Genomic DNA, 20,711 nt, shown 5'->3' on the forward strand with positions numbered 1-20,711 from the left:
AATAAAAAACATTTTGCATCTTCAAAGTGGTAAGCATGTTGTGTAAATCAAATGATACAAACCCCTCCAAAAATCCATTTTAATTCCAGGTTGTAAGGCAACAAAATAGGAAAAATTCCAAGGGGGTGTGAATATTTTCACATGCTACTGTATAGGAAATAGAGAAAGAGTTTTACACACACACACACACACACACACACACACACACACACACACACACACACACACACACACACACACACACACACACTACAATTCTCCAAGTTGTATGTCACCCACTTTGCCTCTTTCTCCATGGCAAAGTCATTATCGCAAGCTCTCTTTTGTACCTACATGTACCATATAGCTCGAGTAGAAACTCCTCATTGTACTTTGCTCTAATCAAATTAATACTGTTATGAGGCACAACTCCTCCGAACATCACACCGAACCTCAAGGATACGGGAAAGATTATTGAAATTCAATCAGATGTAATTAAATATTTATAACCGTCTTGACAATTGCAGGATACACGGGGACATCACACATCACACACAAATTAAAAACACACAGATCCTTTCAGGAAAGTCACTTCTCATTAGTTTCTTTAGAAAACTTCTTTGTCAACAACAGCTGTATTAATCTCCAGCTGGAGTTGGTGGAACAGGCTGATCCAGGCAGTCAGGATTAGGAAGGAACATCAGTCAGCCAGCCAGCTAGTCAGACTGGTCCCAGTCAGTCAGTTAATGAAAGTCAGTCAGTTGGACTGAACAGCAGAGAACCAAGTGTGGATAAGAGAAGTTCAGCATCTGGATCTGAACAGATGTGAATCCGGACAAGTTGGGGGTTAATCTGGAAGGTGTAGGCCTTCACTCAGAGCCCAACACAAGACCTTTGAAGCCTCTGTGAAGGCTTGGATTTGTGTCTTTCATGGAATCAGAGCACCTTGGACAGCACCATCTAATGTAGTGGGTGTTTGGTTATGTGGTGCTGACCAGGGTACTGATATCTCTTTTGATGTGTTTTCACTTGCATTAGATCCATAGCCCTTTGCAGGGTAACCCTTTGTAAGATCTTCAACATCATAATCTTGTAGGTCATTAAATATTGACCAGGTGTACTATTCTGCATATGTACTGTATATTCTTGTATAACTATGGAATCCCTTCCACCATAATACATACAGCCAGCAGCATACACACAGTCAGTCAACTTCTACTATTTCGGTCCTAACTGTCACTGAGCAAATGCCTTTATCAAATCTGCATCAATACATTCATATTCATATGTTATTGTAATCAAATCCCAGTGAGACTGTCTATAAATAATTTGATTTGGTTTACTTATGTATATCAGGTGTTTACCTATTAGATATGTATGAGGAACTTACATGTGGACAATTAGACACTGTAAAGTAGATGGTCTAGAAGAAAATAAAAACAATTTCAGGCTGTAAGTTTTTGGCATATAGGAAAGAACAATTAAATAAACGTAATACAAAATAAGATATGATAAATCTTACTTGAATAAATTGGATGACTTTGAATATCAAAGCGTCTATATTAGCTAGTGATGGTTATTTCATGTATATATTCTTAAAATATTTAAGGATAAAAAAAAGTAGCTAAATTATTCTAAAACTTTTGCCTCCCTTCTTCACGTGTCATCATCATTTTCGTCACTCAGGACTGGAGCTCAGCATTGTGCGACAAACACAAGCAGAAAAATAAAGTTAGACATTATAGAGAAATGAGTCAGTATTCCACACCTTTTACAATGCAATACTGCCGTAATCAGCAGGTTCCTAAGGCTGCTCATTGACTAAAGTCACAAAATCTCTGTCTGTGATTAGCTCAATTCATGTTGTAATGTCATTTTTCATGTTTTTGATAGATAGTGACTCATGCCGGAATTCAATCAATTGCAGATAAAGGGAAACAGCATTGAGGGTTCAGTCAGATTGTATATGCTGTGTCAGTTGTTAACCATATTAAAACCATACACAGCAAGACTCTCACAGACATCTGTAAAATATTACCATTAAATATTTAAAACATATTCTGAGTGAACTCAAGTGCATTTCTTTCCTTTATCTGTGATTGATAGATTGGGAGATTAGAGGTATGAGGAGAGAAGCTAGAGAAGCATGAGAACAGAAAAAGAGCAGGACAAACCAGCATCAGAGAGCTTGTTTTTCACGTTCTATGGCTGCCATTTTGTGACCAGATTATTCATGTCGAATAAGGTTCTCTACAAAGGTACAACATATAAAACTGTTAAATATATACGTTTTAGGCCTTTCAAAATACATTTAATGACATTTTCCATTTCCCCGCCCACCAGCCGCAATGAGAAATGACAGTTTCAATATTCTCTTTTTTGCCTCAATGATGATCAGTAGTTTTACTCTTTTACCGTTTTACCAACCATGCTTATTGCAATGTGTCCCAATTTGTAGCTAATGAAAAATGCAAATCAGACTTTTTTTATACACAGATATGTTTACCTATATCTCCAGTTTCAAAATACAGTGGTGGGTTTAGTCAGAGAAAAAAATGTTTTTACAGGTAACTCCTTTGATTGTATACGTGTCCCACTAGACTATAGTCTATGTTCGAAATTACATAAAGCCCAACATCTACAGCTATGAGGGCAGTCATCGTGGTGTAGCGAGAAAAACAAGTATCCATTTCTCTTTCCCAATCTGGTCCATCTAGTCTTACAATAAACTATTATTTTTTCCTCTTTGGTCTATAAAAATATGGAGAGTGCCAAAGTTGTACTACTCCAGCAGAAGTTCTATTCACAGCAGAGCACAAGGCGAGCAGTAGGATCTGGTCCAGTCTGGTCCATAGTCTGGATAGATCCAGTCCAACGTTTGGTCCAGTCCATAGTCTGGCGTTAGGTCAGACACATCAGAGAGCCTCGGGCCTGGTTCACAATAATCCTGTTCTTTGGGACACGTAACTCTGTCCCATTACAGTCTAACAGAAGCAGGTGAGGTTGAAGTAGTGGGAGTCCTCTGTCCACTGAAAATTAGCAGACATTAGCTGAACTGTACAGTAGTTGATCCAAAATGGCTCCATAGTTACCACTCTCTCCCTCTCTGGACAAGGCGCTGCCGGACACCTGACCTCTGTGGCACTAGAGGATTCTGCTCATTTACAAAGCAGATGGACAGTAATAGGAGCAAGCAGACAGGACATGTTGATCCAATGACAGACAGTGGGTTATCTACAGCGGATGGTCATTGGTTGGTCGGAGCCGCAGACGGGTAGAGCAAGGAGTCAGGGCACAGGAAACTTCTCCAGAGTCAAAGATGAGACTTCGCTCTCGACTTCCCCAAAGTTCCCTCAAACCCTCCAGTATTGGCCGTGGTTGACTGTGTTTAAGAGACCTGCGGATCAATGAGAACACAAGTTCTGTCAGAGTACAGGATAATCAATGCTAGCTAATGACAAAAAATCCTTAAAAAATGCTAAGTTTCTAACACTTCAAAACATGCTAAAGAAATCAATGCTTGTAGTAGAAGTTGCCAAGGCCATAACCACAGACAGATCTAGGATTAGATTTCCAAATGCCAAATCTCATGTTGACATTGAAGGGGGTGAAGAATACCTTGGACTAGTTGTTAGGGTCAACATCTACCTACTCCACAATGATTGTCCCTAGATGAACGTTGTACTTTCACTCCCATTATTCACCTAATAGATACTGTATGTGGAACTTCTTCAAATGTCTACAACTCTGATAGGAAGTTATGGAGAAATTAGACAGTCCCATACTAATCACTGTCAACAGCAGTTTGCTTTGGCATCCAAATATTGTGAATTCTGCTGGAGCATTAAACCCAATAACAAAACAAGTATTGCAGTGCAGAACTGTAAAACAACTAATCAGCCTCACAGAAGAAATCTGTAAAGAAAAAAAAGTGTAGTTCGTCGTCACACCATCTGGCCTATGTGTGGTCTCCAGCCAACTTGATAAAGGCATTGATGCCTTCCAAGATTGCTGGGGCAGCTTAATTTATAATAATGAACTCTTGACAATTACACAGAGTGCAAATTGCCAAGAAAGGGGGCAGGTGTTAGATTAAAACTGGGGAAATCTGGGGATAAAAACACCAGGAACAGAGCAATCAGCAACTAAATGAACCTGCATCATTTAACAGGATAATGTCACAGTGTAGTGTAGTCAGTGGCTGCAGGGGAGACGGTATGGAGGGAATGACCCAAGAGTATCCGGGCTAAGAAGAGGGGCATGTCTCTCACTAATACGACCAGTGCAGCACCAGCCAACCTGGCAATTAGCACCATTAGAGATTTTGAACTGCTGCAGCGTCATTATGGCAGTGACAGTCATGCTGCCCTCTAGTGGTAGAGATTACACTGACTGCATTACAGTAACACAGTGGATGGAATAGGCAGCAAAAGTGGTGGTATGACATGGAAATTAAGCATTCATTTGTTTTTTTGTTCATTTGTTTGTTAGTTCGATTGATCGCTCGTTAATTAATTAATCAATCCATCCACTCATTCAATACAGGCTAATGGAAAAAACATGGCAGCTAGAGGTCGACCGATTAATCTGCTTAATTAGGGCCGATTTCAAGTTTTCATAACAATCAGTAATCTGCATTTTGGATGCCGACTATGGCCGATTACATTGCAATTCACAAGGAGACTGCGAGTGCAGCATCAAAAGGACCTTGTGGCTGCAAGGAGCCAAGGTAAGTTGCTAGCTAGCATTTAACTTATCTTATAAAAAAACAATCAATCTTCACAATCACTAGTTAACTACACATGGTTTATGATATTACTAGGTTAACTAGCTTGTCCTGCGTTGCATATAATCAAAGCGGTGCCTGTTAATTTATCATTGAATCACAGCCTGCTTCAACTTCGCCAAACGGGTGATGATTTAACAAAAGCACATTCGTGAAAAAAGCACAATCGTTGCACAAATGTACCTAATCATAAACATCAATGCCTTTCATAAAATCAATACACAGAAGTATATATTTTTTAAATCTACATATTTAGTTAAAAGAAATGCATGTTAGCAGACAATATTAACGAGGGAAATTGTGTCACTTCTCTTGCGTTCAGTGCAAGCAGTGTCAGGGTATATGCAGCAGTTTGGGCCATCTGGCTCATTGCAAACTGTGTGAAGACCATTTCTTCCTAACAATTAATTTGCCAGAATTTTACATAATTATGACATAACATTTAGACTTAGGGTTGCCACCCATTCGATAAAATATGGAACAGTTCCGTATTTCACTGAAAGAATAAACGTTTTGTTTTCGAAATGATAGTTTCCGGATTTGACCATATTAATGGCCAATTGCTAATTTTTTTGTGTGTTTATTATAATTAAGTCTATGATTTGATATTTGATAGAGGAGTCTGACTGAGCGGTGGTAGGCAGCAGCAGACTCGTAAGCATTCATTCAAACAGCACTTTACTGAGTTTGCCAGCAGCACAGTGCTGTTTGTGACTTAGGGCCAATCAACTCCCGAGATTAGGCTGGCAATACTAAAGTGCCTAATAGAACATACAATAGTCAAAGGTATATGAAATACAAAAATGGGAAAGAGAGAAATAGTCGACGTGTCATAATTCCTATAATAACTACAACCTAAAGCTTCTTAACTGGGAATATTGAAGACTCATGTTAAAAGGAACCACCAGCTTTCATATGTTCTCATGTTCTGATCAAGGAATTTAAACGTTAGCTTTTCTACATGGCACATATTGCACTTTTACTTTCTTCTCCAACACTGTTTTTGCATTATTTAAACCAAATTGAAGGTTTTGTTATTTATTTGAGACTAAATTGATTTTATTTATGGATTATATTAAGTTAAAATAAGTGTTCATTGTTCAATCAGTATTGTTGTAATTGTTATCATTACAAAAAATAAAAAATAATAAAAAAAAAGAATAAATACATACATTCGGCCAATTAATCGGTATCGGCTTTTTTTTTTGGTCCTCCAATAACCGGTACTGGTGTTGAAAAATCACAATCGGTCGACCTCTAATGGCAGCCTAATACAGTAGTGGCAAGGTATCTCTGTGATATCTCAGGAGAATTTGAAAGCAAATGACTTTAAATAGACCGCAGGCAGTGAGTCTGTGTGTGTTAGCTCCCCTTTCTCTTCCACTACAATATCTCACACACTGGCTGTAGTAAAATATAATACTGTAAATCTTGCACACAAATCTGATCTCTATAAAAATGGAAACTGGCTATTAATGTGGCAATGTAATATGGGCAATTCTGACCTGTAAATAATATGTATAGGCACAGCATGATTATTTAATAGGTTTACACAGAAAATGTTACTTTTTAATCTTATCTTTAATCTTCAGGAACAGATTTCTGATGCTTAGGAGAATACTAAAAACAATCCTGTTGGCTAAAAAAATATATTCTGCTTTAGCTGCCCAACTTTCAGGGTGACCCAAAACAAGAGCATCAATGGAGATGTGCTATTGTCAATAAAGTGACGAGGTGTTGCATTTTCACGGCCCAAATGTTGTTAGGGGCCTCCCAAGTGGCGCAGCGGTCGAAGGCACTGCATTGCAGTGCTAGCGGCGTTACTACAGATCCTGGTTTGATACTGGGCTGTGTCGCAGCCAGCCGCGACCGGGAGATCCGTGAGGCAATGCACAATTGGCCCAGCGTCATCCGAGTTAGGGGAGGGTTTGGCCGGCCAGGATGTCCTTGTCCCATCGTGATCTAGCGACTCCTGTGGCGGGCCAGGCGCTTGCACGCTGACACGGTCTCCAGATGTACAGCGTTTTCTCCTACACATTGGTGCGGCTGGTCTTTGCCTCTCCTGAGTCCGTATGGGAGTTGCAGCGATGGGACAAGACTAACTACCAATTGGGGAGAAAAAGGGGGAAAAAAATGTTAAATAAATAAAAAAACATTAAAAAAATCCAATAAAATGAATAATTTGTTAGGACGTGACAGAACTTCTGGGAAATGTTGAATTCACGCTGTAAAACAACAAAATGTGGAATAAGTCAAGGGGTATGAATACTTTCTGAAGACACTGTAGTTAGTCTCCTCACACTGTTTCTAACCCTGACAGTCATTATGAATGCAGGTTACAGATGAATAACAATTCCATCTGTTGGATATCCTAACGTTGGCTGGATTCCAATAACAAATCACTTTGCAAGCCAGCATAATGTGACTTGAAGGTAGGATTGCAAAATTCTCGTAAATTTCCTCAGCTTTCCAGAAATCCCGGGTTGGAACATTCCTGGAAATGGGAGGGAATAAAAGGAAATCCTTCAACCATGAAATCCTTCAACCAAACTTACTTGCCAGGTCTGATTGTGGACTGTAAAGATATGAGTTTCAGGCCACCGTGTTAGGGTAAGGCTAGGCCTCAAAATAAGGCCTTATGCAATACACTACCATTCAAAAGTTTGGGGTCACTTAGAAATGTCCTTGTTTTTGAAAGAAAATGACATTTTTTGTCCATTAAAATAACATCAAATTGATCATAAATACAGTGAAGGCATTGTTAATGTTGTAAATAACTACTGTAGCTGGAAACGGCTATTTTTTTTAATGGAATATCTACATAGGTGTACAGAGGCCCATTATCAGCAACGATCACTCCAATGTTCCAATGGCACGTTGTGTAAGATAATCCAAGTTTATCATTTTAAAAGGCTAATTGATCATTAGAAAACCATTTTGCAATTATGTTAGCACAGCTGAAAACTGTTGTGCTGATTGAAGAAGCAGCACAACTGGCCTTCTTTAGACTAGTTGAGTATCTGGAGGATCAGAATTTGTGGGTTTGATTACAAGCTCAAAATGGCCAGAAACAAAGAACTTTCTTCTGAAACTCAGTCTATTCTTGTTCTGAGAAATTATGGCTATTCCATGCGAGAAATTGCCAAGGAACTGAAGATCTCATACAACGCTGTGTACTCCTCCCTTCACAGAACAGCACAAACTGGCTCTAACCAGAATAGAATGAGGAGTGGGATGCCCCGGTGCACAACTGAGCAAGAGGACAAGTACATCAGAGTGTCTAGTTTGAGAAACAGACCCCTCACAAGTCCTCAACTGGCAGCTTCATTACATAGTAGCTGCAAAACACCAGTCTCAACGTCAACAGTGAAGAGGCGACTCTGGGATGCTGGCCTTCTAGGCAGAGGTCCTCTGTCCAGTGTGTGTTTTTTTGCCCATCTTAATATTTTATTTTTATTGGCCAGTCTGCGATATGGCTTTTTCTATGCAACTCTGCCTAGAAGGACAGCATCCCGGAGTCGCCTCTTCACTGTTGACGTTTAGACAGGTGTTTTGCGGTTACTATGTAATGAAGCTGCTGTGTGTGCGCGCGTGTGGTGTATCGTTCAATCCTCTGTGTGGATACAAGGCTCTGTAATGGGTGTAATACTTTAAAAACAACATATAAGGCATGTCAATATATTGGTATAGAACTCAATGGCTCTGCCTAATGCTATACACATGGATTTTGTGTTGTTGCAAAACTGACTCTGGGGGCCTTTGAGCTCAAGGCGTGGAGTTTCTACACTTCCATAGAAATAGAATTGCAACACTAATATACAATATCATATTATTACCAGTGTATCTTAGTGCACACTTGTCAACATCATGCTGCAATAATATTACTCTGACAGAATCATAAAAACAACATCAGTTAGGTTAGATGTTTGTTTTCCCATTATGTTTTGATGCCGATTCCTGTGTTGATGGATTCCTTCTGTACCTTGCTTTGTGGATAATGCCCAGCATGGTTTAGAATTGGTTGTTCATGTTCATGGACCGGTGGTGGTGGATGGTGGGGACTCCAGTCACGTCATAGAGCCTGGAGGGAAATCAGAGGTTACCACAGTTGACCAATAGAATTAGAGCAATATGCACTACAGGTCAAACGCCTACTGTGCAACTACCATAAATAATAATACAGTAACACAAAAATCAATGTGAGATCTCTCTACAAGTTTTCCAAACCATAAAATACTTTTCAAAATGGAGGTGGTGATGTGTGTGTGAGAGAGAGTTTATGTGTCTCTTTCTAGCTAATGGTTTGAAGTGTGCATGGCAGTCTCAGACTAGGGAGGAAGGCTTGGCAGTGGTGGCTAATGGTTTGCAGCGGCTGAGTCTGTTTGCATGGCAGTCGGAGCATCTGTCCTCTCCGCGGTGATTCTGTTAAAGCCTCAACTGGATGTGTTCTGCACGGCATGCCAGCCATGTGTGTGTGTTCTGTCGTACCAGCTGGGCCCAAAGGGATCAATTACACAGCAAGGCAAGGCAGGCTGTATCGTATCAAATCCTGCACCACAACACCGGGAATCTCTCCAGTACCCACAGCCTACAGTACTATACAGCCTCTCTAATGAGTTAGCTAGGACTGGGACTATGGATAATCCAAATCCAAGGGATTTGTTACACACTCTGTTCAACACAGTCATACAGTACAAATACACTCCTAGAAAAAAAGAGAGCACTTTTCTAAGAAGGTAGTGTGTGCAAATATAAACCAAAAAAAATGTATTCCCATTCAAAATCATATTTTCCCTAACCTAACCCTAACTCTAAACCCAAAACGCTAACCATAAAACTAAACCTAAATCCTAAATCTGATCCTTAACCCTAACTCTAACCCTCATTGTAACCCTAAAAAATGATTTTCCCTTGTGAGGTCCGGCGAAATGTCAAATTTTTTCCTCGTTTTACTTTCCTTGTGAGGACCACACACACAAGAATAACACCAAAAGGTAACACTCCCAAACTCCATTAAGACCGTGGGATCAGGCCTCCCGAGAGGCATCACTACAGACCCGGATTCAATCCCCGGCTGTGTCGCAACTGGGAGAAAAAAAAGACTGTGAGGAAAGGGTGATCCCACAATCTCTTCAGCCCTAACACACGGACTCCTTCACTTCCTTGATTAGAAACTCCTCCACACCATGTCTGCTGCTATGAAACAGCCTTGATTACAGTGTGGTGCATAATCACAGGCTCTCTCTCAGTGGATGCCTCCGACACCACTCTCTATTCTGTAGTTAAATACCCCAATCAGGAGTGAGCTAATGGATTCACTGATTAAATTCATAATCTGCCACTTAAGAGGCTATCCCTCTATGTTTGGTATAATCAGTTTGTTTGTGTGTGTGTGTTTTAGTTTATTAGGATCTGCTTTAGCTACTGCAGCAGCTACTCTTCCTGAGGTCCACATAAAACGCACAAATACATGACAGTGTGTGTGTGCGGCTAGCCCTCCACACAGTGTGAAGACGAGAAGTAGCAAGGGCCGTTTAGGCCGACAAAGGAAAGTGTGTGTGTGTGTTTGTTGTGTAAAATCGTTTTCACTGAGTCAGATGGTTCAATTGAGACAAGCCTCACTCTCAATTATTTTGAGTCAATGTTTAGTTCTAAATGAAACTTAAAGTCTGAACCAATCTTTGAGAAATTAGTGAGTGTTTTGGTAGAGCTTCGAGGCATATCTTTTAGCTGAGGAAGTGTAAACATTAATGTGCAGGGCTTGGATATACTGTATATACTGATATACTGTACTGCGCTGTTATATTCACCTCAAGAACCACTGCATGGTGTTTTCTGAAAACGAGAATTCTCTTGAGAAGGCGGTTTTCCGCCAGGAGAATGCAAGTTCATGCATATATCGCTTCCTGCCAAGATGAAATGTTCTCTTGAAAACCTCATCTAGAGGTGAAAGAAACGCACGCCTATTTAGGCGAGGTGCTGGCTAGCGGTGTGGAACACTTAAAAAAATAAAAAGGAGCGCCGGACACACTATAGGAGCTCATATGCAAAAATGTTTTGTCCAACGTTTTGACATACAAGCTGTCTTCATCAGGGTATAATGACAAACACTGCGGGGTGAGTGATTTATATAGTGTCAAAAGACACACAGGTGTCATGGCCGGGTGTGGCCTGATATCACTGGTTAATTCTCATATATTAAAATAGCATGCAAAAAACATAAATGGATAGCGTACGATCATAGATACAATTTGGCTACATAAGCCTACAAACATTTACAATAGCAAAATCACAATAATCACAAGAATGGCGTCAGATCAAAGTCTGTTGAGACCGAAAGGAGCAAGGGTCTTTAAATTAAAGATCCAGGCAGCCTCTCATTTTAACAATAAATTGTCGAGGTCACCCCCTCTCCTAGGGAGGGTGACATGTTCGATGCCAATATAACGTTGAGATGAAATCGAGTGGTTTGCTTCCAAAAAGTGGGCCGCAACTGGTTTTTGCACCTAATGGTGCTACGACTGGTTTATTTTACCCACATTTTTTACTACAAGGACAAGTTATAAGATAAATAACTGCATTAGTGGAGCACGTGATAACACCTTTGATTGGGATCTGTTTCCCTGCTTGGGGGTGTTTGAAGGATCTACATTTATAAGTGCCATTGCATTGAGCACAGCCATTACACTTGTAGTTTCCATCCAGGAGGGGCGCAAATACACGTTGTGCAGGGATATTTCGGGGTGGTAAATCAGAGTTTACAAATTGATCTCTGAGGTTTCTTCCCCGCGAGAATATGACCAAGGGAAGGTCCGAAAACACATTACCGATACTATCATCGGATCTTAGAATGTGCCAATGTTTGTGAACGATTCCCTTAATTTGTTCAGAGCACTTTGAATAGCGGGTAGTTAGAACGCAAGAATGCTTCTTTTTGCGAGACTGATCTTGAAAAAGGTCATGTCTCGTTTTGCTTTGAATTTTCTCAATGGCAGTATTAATCTGATCATTTTTGTACCCCCACTCCTTGAATTTTTTTGCGTCTCAGCCATATTTCTGTCGAAATCTGATTGTTTTTTACAAATTCTTTTCATTCGACAGAATTGGCTGTAGGGCAAACTGTTTTTCAAGGGAATTGGATGACAACTATCAGCCCCCAACAAACTGTTACGATCAGTGTATAGAAAATGATCTTCACACAAGATCAAGAAAACTGATTTGACGTATATCAGATTGCATAGTAAATCTCAGATGCTCAGAACAGGAGTTAAGAAAAGCATGGAACGCCTGGAGCTGTTTTGCATCACCCCTCCATAGAACAAAAATCTCTTAAACCTCAGCCTTCTCACAAACGTAACAGGGTCCAGAACCATGAAAGACAATGGCCACTACGTGATGTGCTCCAATTTGAAAAATGACTTGAATGTACACTACCGTTCAAAAGTTTGGGGTCACTTAGAAATGGCCTCGTTTTCCATGAAAACATACAGCTGATATTGGAAGTTTACATACACCTTAGCCAAATACACTTAAACTCAGTTCTTCCACAATTCCTGAAATTTAATCCTAGTAAACATTCCCTGTCTTAGGTCAGTTAGGATCACCATTTTAAGAATTTGAAATGTCAGAACAATAGTAGAGAGAATGATTGATTTTAGCTTTCATTTCTTTCATCACATTCCCAGTGGGTCAGAAGTTTACATACACTCAATTAGTATTTGGTGGCATTGCCTTTAAATTGTTTAACTTGGGTCAAACGTTGTGGGTAGCCAACTACAAGCTTACCACAATAAGTTGGGTGAATTATGGCCCATTCCTCCTGACAGAGCTGGTGTAACTGAGACAGGTTTGTAGGCCTCCTTGCTCGCACACACTTTTTCAGTTCTGACCACACATTTTCTATGGGATTGAGGTCAGGACTTTGTGATGGCCACTACTATACCTTGACTTTGTTGTCCTTAAGCCATTTTGTCACAACTTTGGAAGTATGCTTGGGGTCATTGTCCATTTGGAAGACCCATTTGCGATCAAGCTTTAACTTCCTGACTGATGTCTTGAGATGTTGCTTCAATATATCCACATAATCTTCCTCCATCATGATGCCATCTATTTTGTGAAGTCCACCAGTCCCTCCTGCAGCAAAGCACCCTCACAACATGATGCTGCCACCCTCGTGCTTCACGGTTGGGACAGGTGTTCTTCGGCTTGCAAGCCTCCTCCTTTTTCCTCCAAACATAACGATGGTCATTATGGCCAAACAGTTCTATATTTGTTTTATCAGACCAGAGGACATTTCTCAAAAAATATGATCTTTGTCCCCATGTGCAGTTGCAAACCGTAGGCTGGCGTTTCTTTAATGGCGGTTTTGGAGCAGTGGCTTCTTCCTTGCTGAGCAGCCTTTCAGGTTATGTCGATGTAGGACACATTTTACTGTGGATACAGATACTTTTGTACCTGTTTCCTCCAGCATCTTCACAAGTTCCTTTGCTGTTGATCTGGGACTGATTTGCACTATTCGCACCAAAGTACGTTCATCTCTAGGAGAGAGAACGCTTCTCCTTCATGAGCAGTATGACGGCTGTGTGGTTCCATGGTGTTTATACTTGCGTACTATTGTTTGTACAGATGAATGTGGTATTTTCAGGCGTTTGTAAATTGCTCCCAAGGATGAACCAGACTTGGAGGTCTACAATTTTTTTTCGGAGGTCTTGGCGGATTTCTTTTGATTTTCCCATGGTGTCAAGTAAAGAGGCACTGATATTTAAGGTAGACCTTGAAATAGATCCACAGGTACACTTCCAATTGACTCAAATGATGTCAATTAGCCTATCAGAAGCTTCTAAACCCATGGCATCATTTTCTGGAATTTTCCAAGCTGTTTAAAGGCACGGTCAACTTAGTGCATGTAAACTTCTGACCCACTGGAATTGTGATACAGTGAATTATAAGTGAAATAATCTGTCTGAAAACAATTGTTGGAAAAATTACTTGTGTCATGCACAAAGTAGATGTCTTCACCGACTTGCCAAAACTATAGTTTGTCAACAAGAAATTTGTGGAGTGGTTGAAAAACGAGTTTTAATGACTCCAACCTAAGTGTATGTAAACTTCCGACTTCAACTGTACATGAAATGAGTTGCAAAATGAATAGGAAATATAGTCAAGACGTTGACAAGGTTATAAATAATGAATTTTAATTGAAATAATAATTGTGTCCTCCAAACTTTGCTTTCGTCAAATAATCCTCCATTTGCAGTAACCATACGGTCAAGCTGCTCCCACAACAGCTCAATAGGGTTGAGATCCGGTGACTGTGCTGGCCACTCCATTATAGACAGGATACCAGCTCTAAATAGCATTCCCTAAATAGTTCTTGCATAGTTTGGCGCTGTGCTTTGGGTCATTGTCTTGTTGAACTTGGCTCCAATTAAGCGCCGTCCACAGGGTATGGCATGGCATTGCAAAATGGAGTGATAGCCAGCCATCCTTCTTCAAGATCCCTTTTACCCTGTACAAATCTCCCACTTTACCACCACCAAAGAACCCCCAGACCATCACATTGCCTCCATTTGACAGATGGCGTCAAGCACTCCACCAGCATCTTTTCATTTTTTCCTAGTCTTACAAATGTTCTTCTTTGTGATCCGAAAACCTCAAACTTCGATTCGTTTGTCCATAACACTTTTTTACAATCTTCCTCTGTCCAGTGTCTGTGTTATTTTGCCCATGATTTTTATTGGCCAGTTTGAGATATGGCTTTTTCCTTGCAACTCTGCCTAGAAGGCCAGCATCCTGGAGTCGCCTCTTCACTGTTGACGTTGAAACTGGTGTTCTGCGGGTACTATTTAACGAAGCTGCCAGTTGAAGACTTGTGAGGAGTCTGTTTCTCAAACTAGACACTCTTATGTAATTGTCCTCTTGCTCAGTTGTGCACCGGGGCATCCCACTCCTCTTTCTATTCTGGTTAGAGACAGTTTGTGCTGTTCTGTGAAGGGAGGAGTACACAGCGTTGTACCAGATCTTCAGTTTCTTGCCATTTCTCGCATGGAATAGCCTTATTTCTCAGAACAACAATAGACTGACGGGTTTCAGAAGAAAGTTATTCGTTTCTGGACATTTTAAGCCTGTAATCGAACCCAGAAATTCTAATTATCCAGATATTCAACTAGTCTAAAGAAGGCCAGTTTTATTGCTTCCTTAATCAGCACAACAGTTTTCAGCTGTGCTAATATAATTGCAAAATGGTTTTCTAATGATCAATTAGCCTTTTAAAATGATAAACTTGGATTTGCTAACACAATGTGCCATTGGAACACAGGAGTGATGGTTGCTGATAATGGACCACAGTACACCTATGTAGATATTCCATAAAAAATCTGCCGTTTCCAGCTACAATAGCCATTTACAACATTAACAATATCTACCCTGTATTTCTGATCAATTTGATGATATTTTAATGGTCAAAAATATGCTTCTCTGTCTAAAACAAGGACATTTCTAAGTAACCCCAAACTTGAAGAGGGGCAGAGTGAGGGAGAGTGTGATTGGTATAGCCTTTCTTAGTTTTTTTTCTATGCTCTGCAGATGACACACTGAACTGCCATTTCTTTATATCCGATTCATAAACATCAACATCCACACGCACTGTGAACCACAAAAAGCCTCCGGGCCTCAGAAAGGATCATAATACGTCACAAGTGTCAAGCCCAACAACAATTATGCATAAATGAGAAGGTTGGATTTGAAGAAAAGTCTGTTTTTACCACAAAGAAAAGCCTTAAATTGGCAGGCCTCAATGGAATTGAGTCACAATGTACTGTAAGCTTTGTCAAAAGTCCCAGTGCCTTGTCTGTCCATGTTCACAACCAGCACCTGATAGATTGTCTGTACATGTCACAGAGCCAGGCAGGCAAGCAGATAGAGAGAGAGAGACAGGCAGGTAGGCACTAGAAAGGCGGGTAGGCAGGCACGTAGGCAGGCAAACACGCACCCACACAAACACCTAGCCAGTGCGTCACTTCACACAGACAGCTCGTCCCTAGCCAACTAGTGCCTCCGACCGTCCGTTTGATGTACAATATGGAGCAGCATTGAATACCTGTCATCTCTCAGCCTCTCGGTGCCAACCGTCGACACAGGATGACAAACCGCCTTCTAACTCGGGTCGAAATAGACCCACCCAACCTTCTCTCTATACCTCACAGCTGTCATACACAACAGACGTATAGCTCTGGGAAATCTTTGTGTGATAGATATACCTGTTTTTTCTCAGATAATAAATGGTTGAGGTCAATCATCAAGGATAAGGATTTCATATGCAGGTAACAGTAGAAGGGGGTATAGGGCTCCCTTGTAAAAGAGGCCTTGGTCTCAATGGAATTTCCTTGTTTAACCTCTTAAAATGTAGATTTCCGCCTAAATAGACATACCCTGAAATTAACTGCTATTCATGTGTAATTACATTATTCTGACATGCCAAAACTTGGTATATTTGGAAAGAAGACATCTGGGAGATTGAGGAAATGATCAGAAGATAGGAGTTACACAGTTCCGAATAACCAAGATCAAGCACACACAAAATAAACTTTTTTTTTTTTTTTAGAAAGTCATCTTTCATTGACAAGCTATAAGTGAATTATTGATGCCCAGAGCTGGAAACACATCAGATGGCTTCCACAACATGTGAACAATGTCCGGAAAAAAAGGGATTGATAAACCTAACACCTAGAAATGGGCAGATGTTTTACTAAGTGGTGTCAGATGTGGTCATGGGACGTTTCCAAATGTCCCTAAACCTATCCAAAGTGGCATATGTCTGTACATTTGATTATTCCAGTACTATTACATATTTGCAATCCCTAAATGCTATTTCTTCAGTGTAAAACACAATTTCTACCATATCAACCTCACTCAAACATTGTAGTGGTGTTATGGGGTATCCAGGGTACATTTAAGTGTCCTTTCAACATCTCCAAAGTGTCTGAATGTGGTAATTGCACTGTTTTTATACACTGGATGTGCCTAAAAGTTATTGTTCACTATAAAAACAACATTTCTACAACACCGACTTCTCACAAACATTGTGGTGGTGTCGTGGGACATACAGGGGATATCCAAGTGTTTTTTCAACCTCTCCAAAGTGCCTGAACATTTAGCCTAGGCATATCCAATCTATTGGTCCCACGTACAAATGAACTGTTTACAAAAACAATATAAAAAGCAACAGATACACATAAAATAAATACAAAAATGTCTTAACAAACACAAACTTGGTTACACATGTGTCCTTCACTAAAAAAGGTGCAACAATAGAAATAAGCTGAACTATTTACAAATGGTATTCATGTTCGTTTTACATCCCAGGTTGTAGGATGATTAGATTTCACTTTGACCGTAGCTTGTGCATGTCGTGATAGTCTTTGAAGCAGTCCCTCTCTGCCAGGAAACAAAAAGCGAACCGGTATTTCGGACAGAAGATCTGTCATTTCACCCCCCCCCTCATATTTTGTGCAATGCTTGCAGTTCTTTTGTCTTTTGGTATGTGTGTTGGATAGTGGCGCTCACCTTGAGTGGGGGGGTCTTAGGATGGTTGTGAGGTTGCTTTGGGCCTCCAATTCAGCCATCTCCAACACCAGCTACTCTCTGAAGGCCAACTGGGAGAGAGGGTTTTGACCTTTTGCTTTGGCCATCTGCTTGTGGAGAATGAAAGCATTTACTGTAGCAATGCCCACAGTGGTAAATAAAAGTCTTATACCTCTTCCTGGTCTTGTGGAGGACCCGGCAGTAGCCTATCAGAGCATCAGATAGGTCGACACCCCCCATGCTGACATTGTAGTCCTTCACAGAAACATTCTTCCTTTTTCACCCTCCTTGAGATATGGTTGTTATTGAATGCCTTATGCTGTGTGGTGAGCATGATTAACTCCCTAGTGTCCTTCCATTTCACAAAATGCAGCTTGTTAGTCCTGATCCAACATATGGTCGCCCTCTCTGCTGTCTTTGTCATGTCGTTTACCTTGGTCTTGGGGAAACCAATTCTGTTAGGACGAATGGTGCCACAAGCCCATATTTTCTTTTTCAAGAGGTCTATGAAAATCAGACAGGGTGATTGACATAAAGGTAAATCAAGATAAAATAAAAAATAGCAGTGGGGGTGAGGATCATGACTGGCGGGGACGCTTGCTGGGGAGGGGTGGCTCTCAAACATCATCATCATCTGCATCCTCCACCCTGTGGTGAATAAAAATAATGTCTTGAAAATAATTTACTTACAGATCTAAAAGTGGATCCAATCCTTCTAGAAAGCAATCTTTGTCTGCTGAGTCAATACTCCTTGTCGAAATCGCTCCCCTGATTTGAGTCCGACCAGTATTTTATTCAAAGTTTCTATGTCGGTATACTTATTCATAGCGGCCTTCTTTTTAGCTTCCTGTTTGATATTCTTAGTTTTCACCCCCTTGAGAAGCCATATTTAATGCTAAAACAATGACATTACAGCCATGAAATCTTTTAACAATGTAATGTAGCGTGCTAGGTGAGTCTCATCTCTGAGCCAGGTAGAAATAGTTGCCATTACACAACTGCATATCCCTGGAAAACGTATCTTATTGGCAACAATACTGTCAAGCTGCCATAGTAGCCAATCCCCTGTGTAATGGATGACTACGGCACGTAAGCAGGCGACGGCATACTTTTGATGCGCAAAGATATAGTCACTCCTTTAAAATTGTTCAGAAATATTATCCTGCCAACCACTATATGAAGAAGTTTAAAGAAAACAAACTCACATTGTACCTTTTGTAATGACCACCCAAAAACGGTGTTGCATCTTTTTTGGCATTGTATTCATGTAAGGGAACCGTGGCAAGACAACAGTAGATTTATAATTTATGAAGATTTTACACTATTGTGGAGAGATGTACTGCTTGGATTCTTTACCTACGATAGTCTTTTGGCCAAATTTCATATTCACAAATGTAAATTTACAAACAAAACACCACATTTTCTTACCATACAAAAATAAATTGAACTAAATTAAGACAAATAAATACTCTACTAACCAAAAAACGTTATATTATAAGTGTATGCATGTCCCTTAAGGTCCTTGTGTAATGTGATATTGTACCCCCTAGCCCAATTGTCCTTTGTATATTATTTATATATACACTTGTGTTCCCACATGTACTTCCTGTATTGATTTGATGTTAATAAAAAAAAATATATAAATAAAAGTCACTCCGTGGACATTCGATGTTGCCATTAAGTCATACATCATCAGATAACATGGGCAATAGGCTAGATTTCTTCGTACCAACGTAAAGATTAATTTCATACACCGCATCGGTCCGCATGTAGCTATAGCTCAAACACAGCCAAATCGAAGCTTACCTTGTAAGATGTTTGGTGTTCGGTGAAAACGTTGTGTAAAATAAACATTTTTTCTCTCGGGGCTGGTGGTCACAGGCAGACAAATATGACATCTTCATGGTCTGTGGGGTCCCGGCTTTCGGTGTGTATCGTTTTATTCCGTGTTTATTTCGCTTATGCTTCAAGACGCTAACCGGAATGTAGGTAGCAGCCATCTTGAAATTAGGTCATCGGCTCGACCTGCCCTTATACATTCGTATGCCCATATATGGTAGTAAATCACACCAAAGATTTTAAGGCACATATCAATAGCCAAGATACTCAGCTTTACGCAGACACGCTTCTACTGATTCTAATACCCGACTGAATTGAATAAAACAATCTAATAGGGTCTCCAAATATGGGGACTTTACATTTAAAAGGTTAGATAAAAGTAAAAAATAAAACAAAAAAAGTGCTTCTGACTGTAAAAGGTGCTCCATGGTCAATCCGACTTCTGCATTGGCCGTGCAGCATTTCTGCTGATACTGCCTCTGCAGAAGTCTGGGCATTCATACTTCTTGCGCTTTGCTGGCGAGCGCAGAGGTGTTGTGAAGGAAATTGTCAAAGAAGTGAGTTTGTGTTTATATAGGACCTCCCGCCTACACATACCGTCAACCAATCATGTCAATTGTGTTACACCCTCTATATGGAGCCTCCAACCACATACATTGGTTTTAAGTCGCTCGGGATAAGAGCGTCTGGTAAATGACTTACATTTTACTGTCTACAGTATGCAATGATATAAGAGATTTGTGGGGCTCAACTTGCGATATAGATCAAGAGAGACTCGATAATGAACTGCATCAATTGGATTTAACTCTTTGATAATGCTACATGGATCTGAGACACTGCGTCAGCGTGACTCAGCGCATCTCTTCAGGAGATGGAGTAAACAAGTTCGAGTTAGCTGATGACTTAAATATGACAGATACATTCATGATGTGGCCTATGCTGGTCAGAGTTCACTAAGGGCGGGTGGGGGTCAAATTGGGGAGAGAGAGCGGCGTAACGAATGTGCCAAAATGAACAGTATTTCATTACTAATGAGTGGAAGGCAGGGTGGAGGCAGGAGAGTTTGCAACACGGGGGGAGAGGGAAGCCACGGTGGGTGTGTGCACTGTAAAACTTTCCCCTGTAAATGTACAGCATTATACTTGCAGCAGATATGCCAACTAAATGAATTAATAAATACATGAAATTCATTGAGGGAAGACAGGGTTTGTATTTGACAGTATTTTACTGTAACTGCATGGGATTGGTGCAAGCATGTTGGCTGCTAGGTAATGTGTTTTCATATTACAGCATATCAAATATATACACACAGTATATTAAATATGTATGAATAACTTGCACTTCAAGAGGCCTTAAAAATGGCTTCCAAACTTGGTGACTACAGAGCAAAACAGACCAAGGACACAACAAGTACTCAACCATTGAAGGTTTGCGGCTTGCTGCTACTTCCAATCTGTCTCCTACACACATTTAGTTGTTAGTGCACTACTACCACATATTAGTTAAATTGTACAGCACTCTCACT

At 40.4% G+C, this 20,711-nt stretch overlaps 1 protein-coding gene across 3 annotated transcripts in view; it reads right to left on the bottom strand.

Annotated features, from left to right (window-relative positions):
- Positions 1-464: 464 nt before the first annotated feature.
- LOC106609108 (chemokine-like protein TAFA-5) overlaps positions 465-20,711 on the bottom strand; it is a 157,073-nt gene continuing 136,826 nt past the window's right edge. Inside the window, exons 1-4 of one of the 3 annotated variants that reach the window (XR_006770633.1) lie at positions 19,154-19,489; positions 17,330-17,454; positions 8,748-8,846; positions 465-3,376 (exon numbers count right to left, since the gene is read on the bottom strand). Coding sequence is in view for 1 of the 3 variants with exons in the window: in XM_045721889.1 (XP_045577845.1) it covers positions 8,838-8,846 (9 nt within the window). In the remaining 2 variants the exon portion in view is untranslated. Of the gene's footprint in view, positions 3,377-8,747; positions 8,847-17,329; positions 17,455-19,153; positions 19,490-20,711 lie in introns of those variants that run through there. The other 2 variants (XR_001329645.2, XM_045721889.1) reach the window with 2 other exon arrangements.

The sequence above is a fragment of the Salmo salar genome, chromosome ssa07 (genome assembly GCF_905237065.1).
Source record: "Salmo salar chromosome ssa07, Ssal_v3.1, whole genome shotgun sequence".
Classification (NCBI taxonomy): Eukaryota; Metazoa; Chordata; class Actinopteri; order Salmoniformes; family Salmonidae; genus Salmo; species Salmo salar.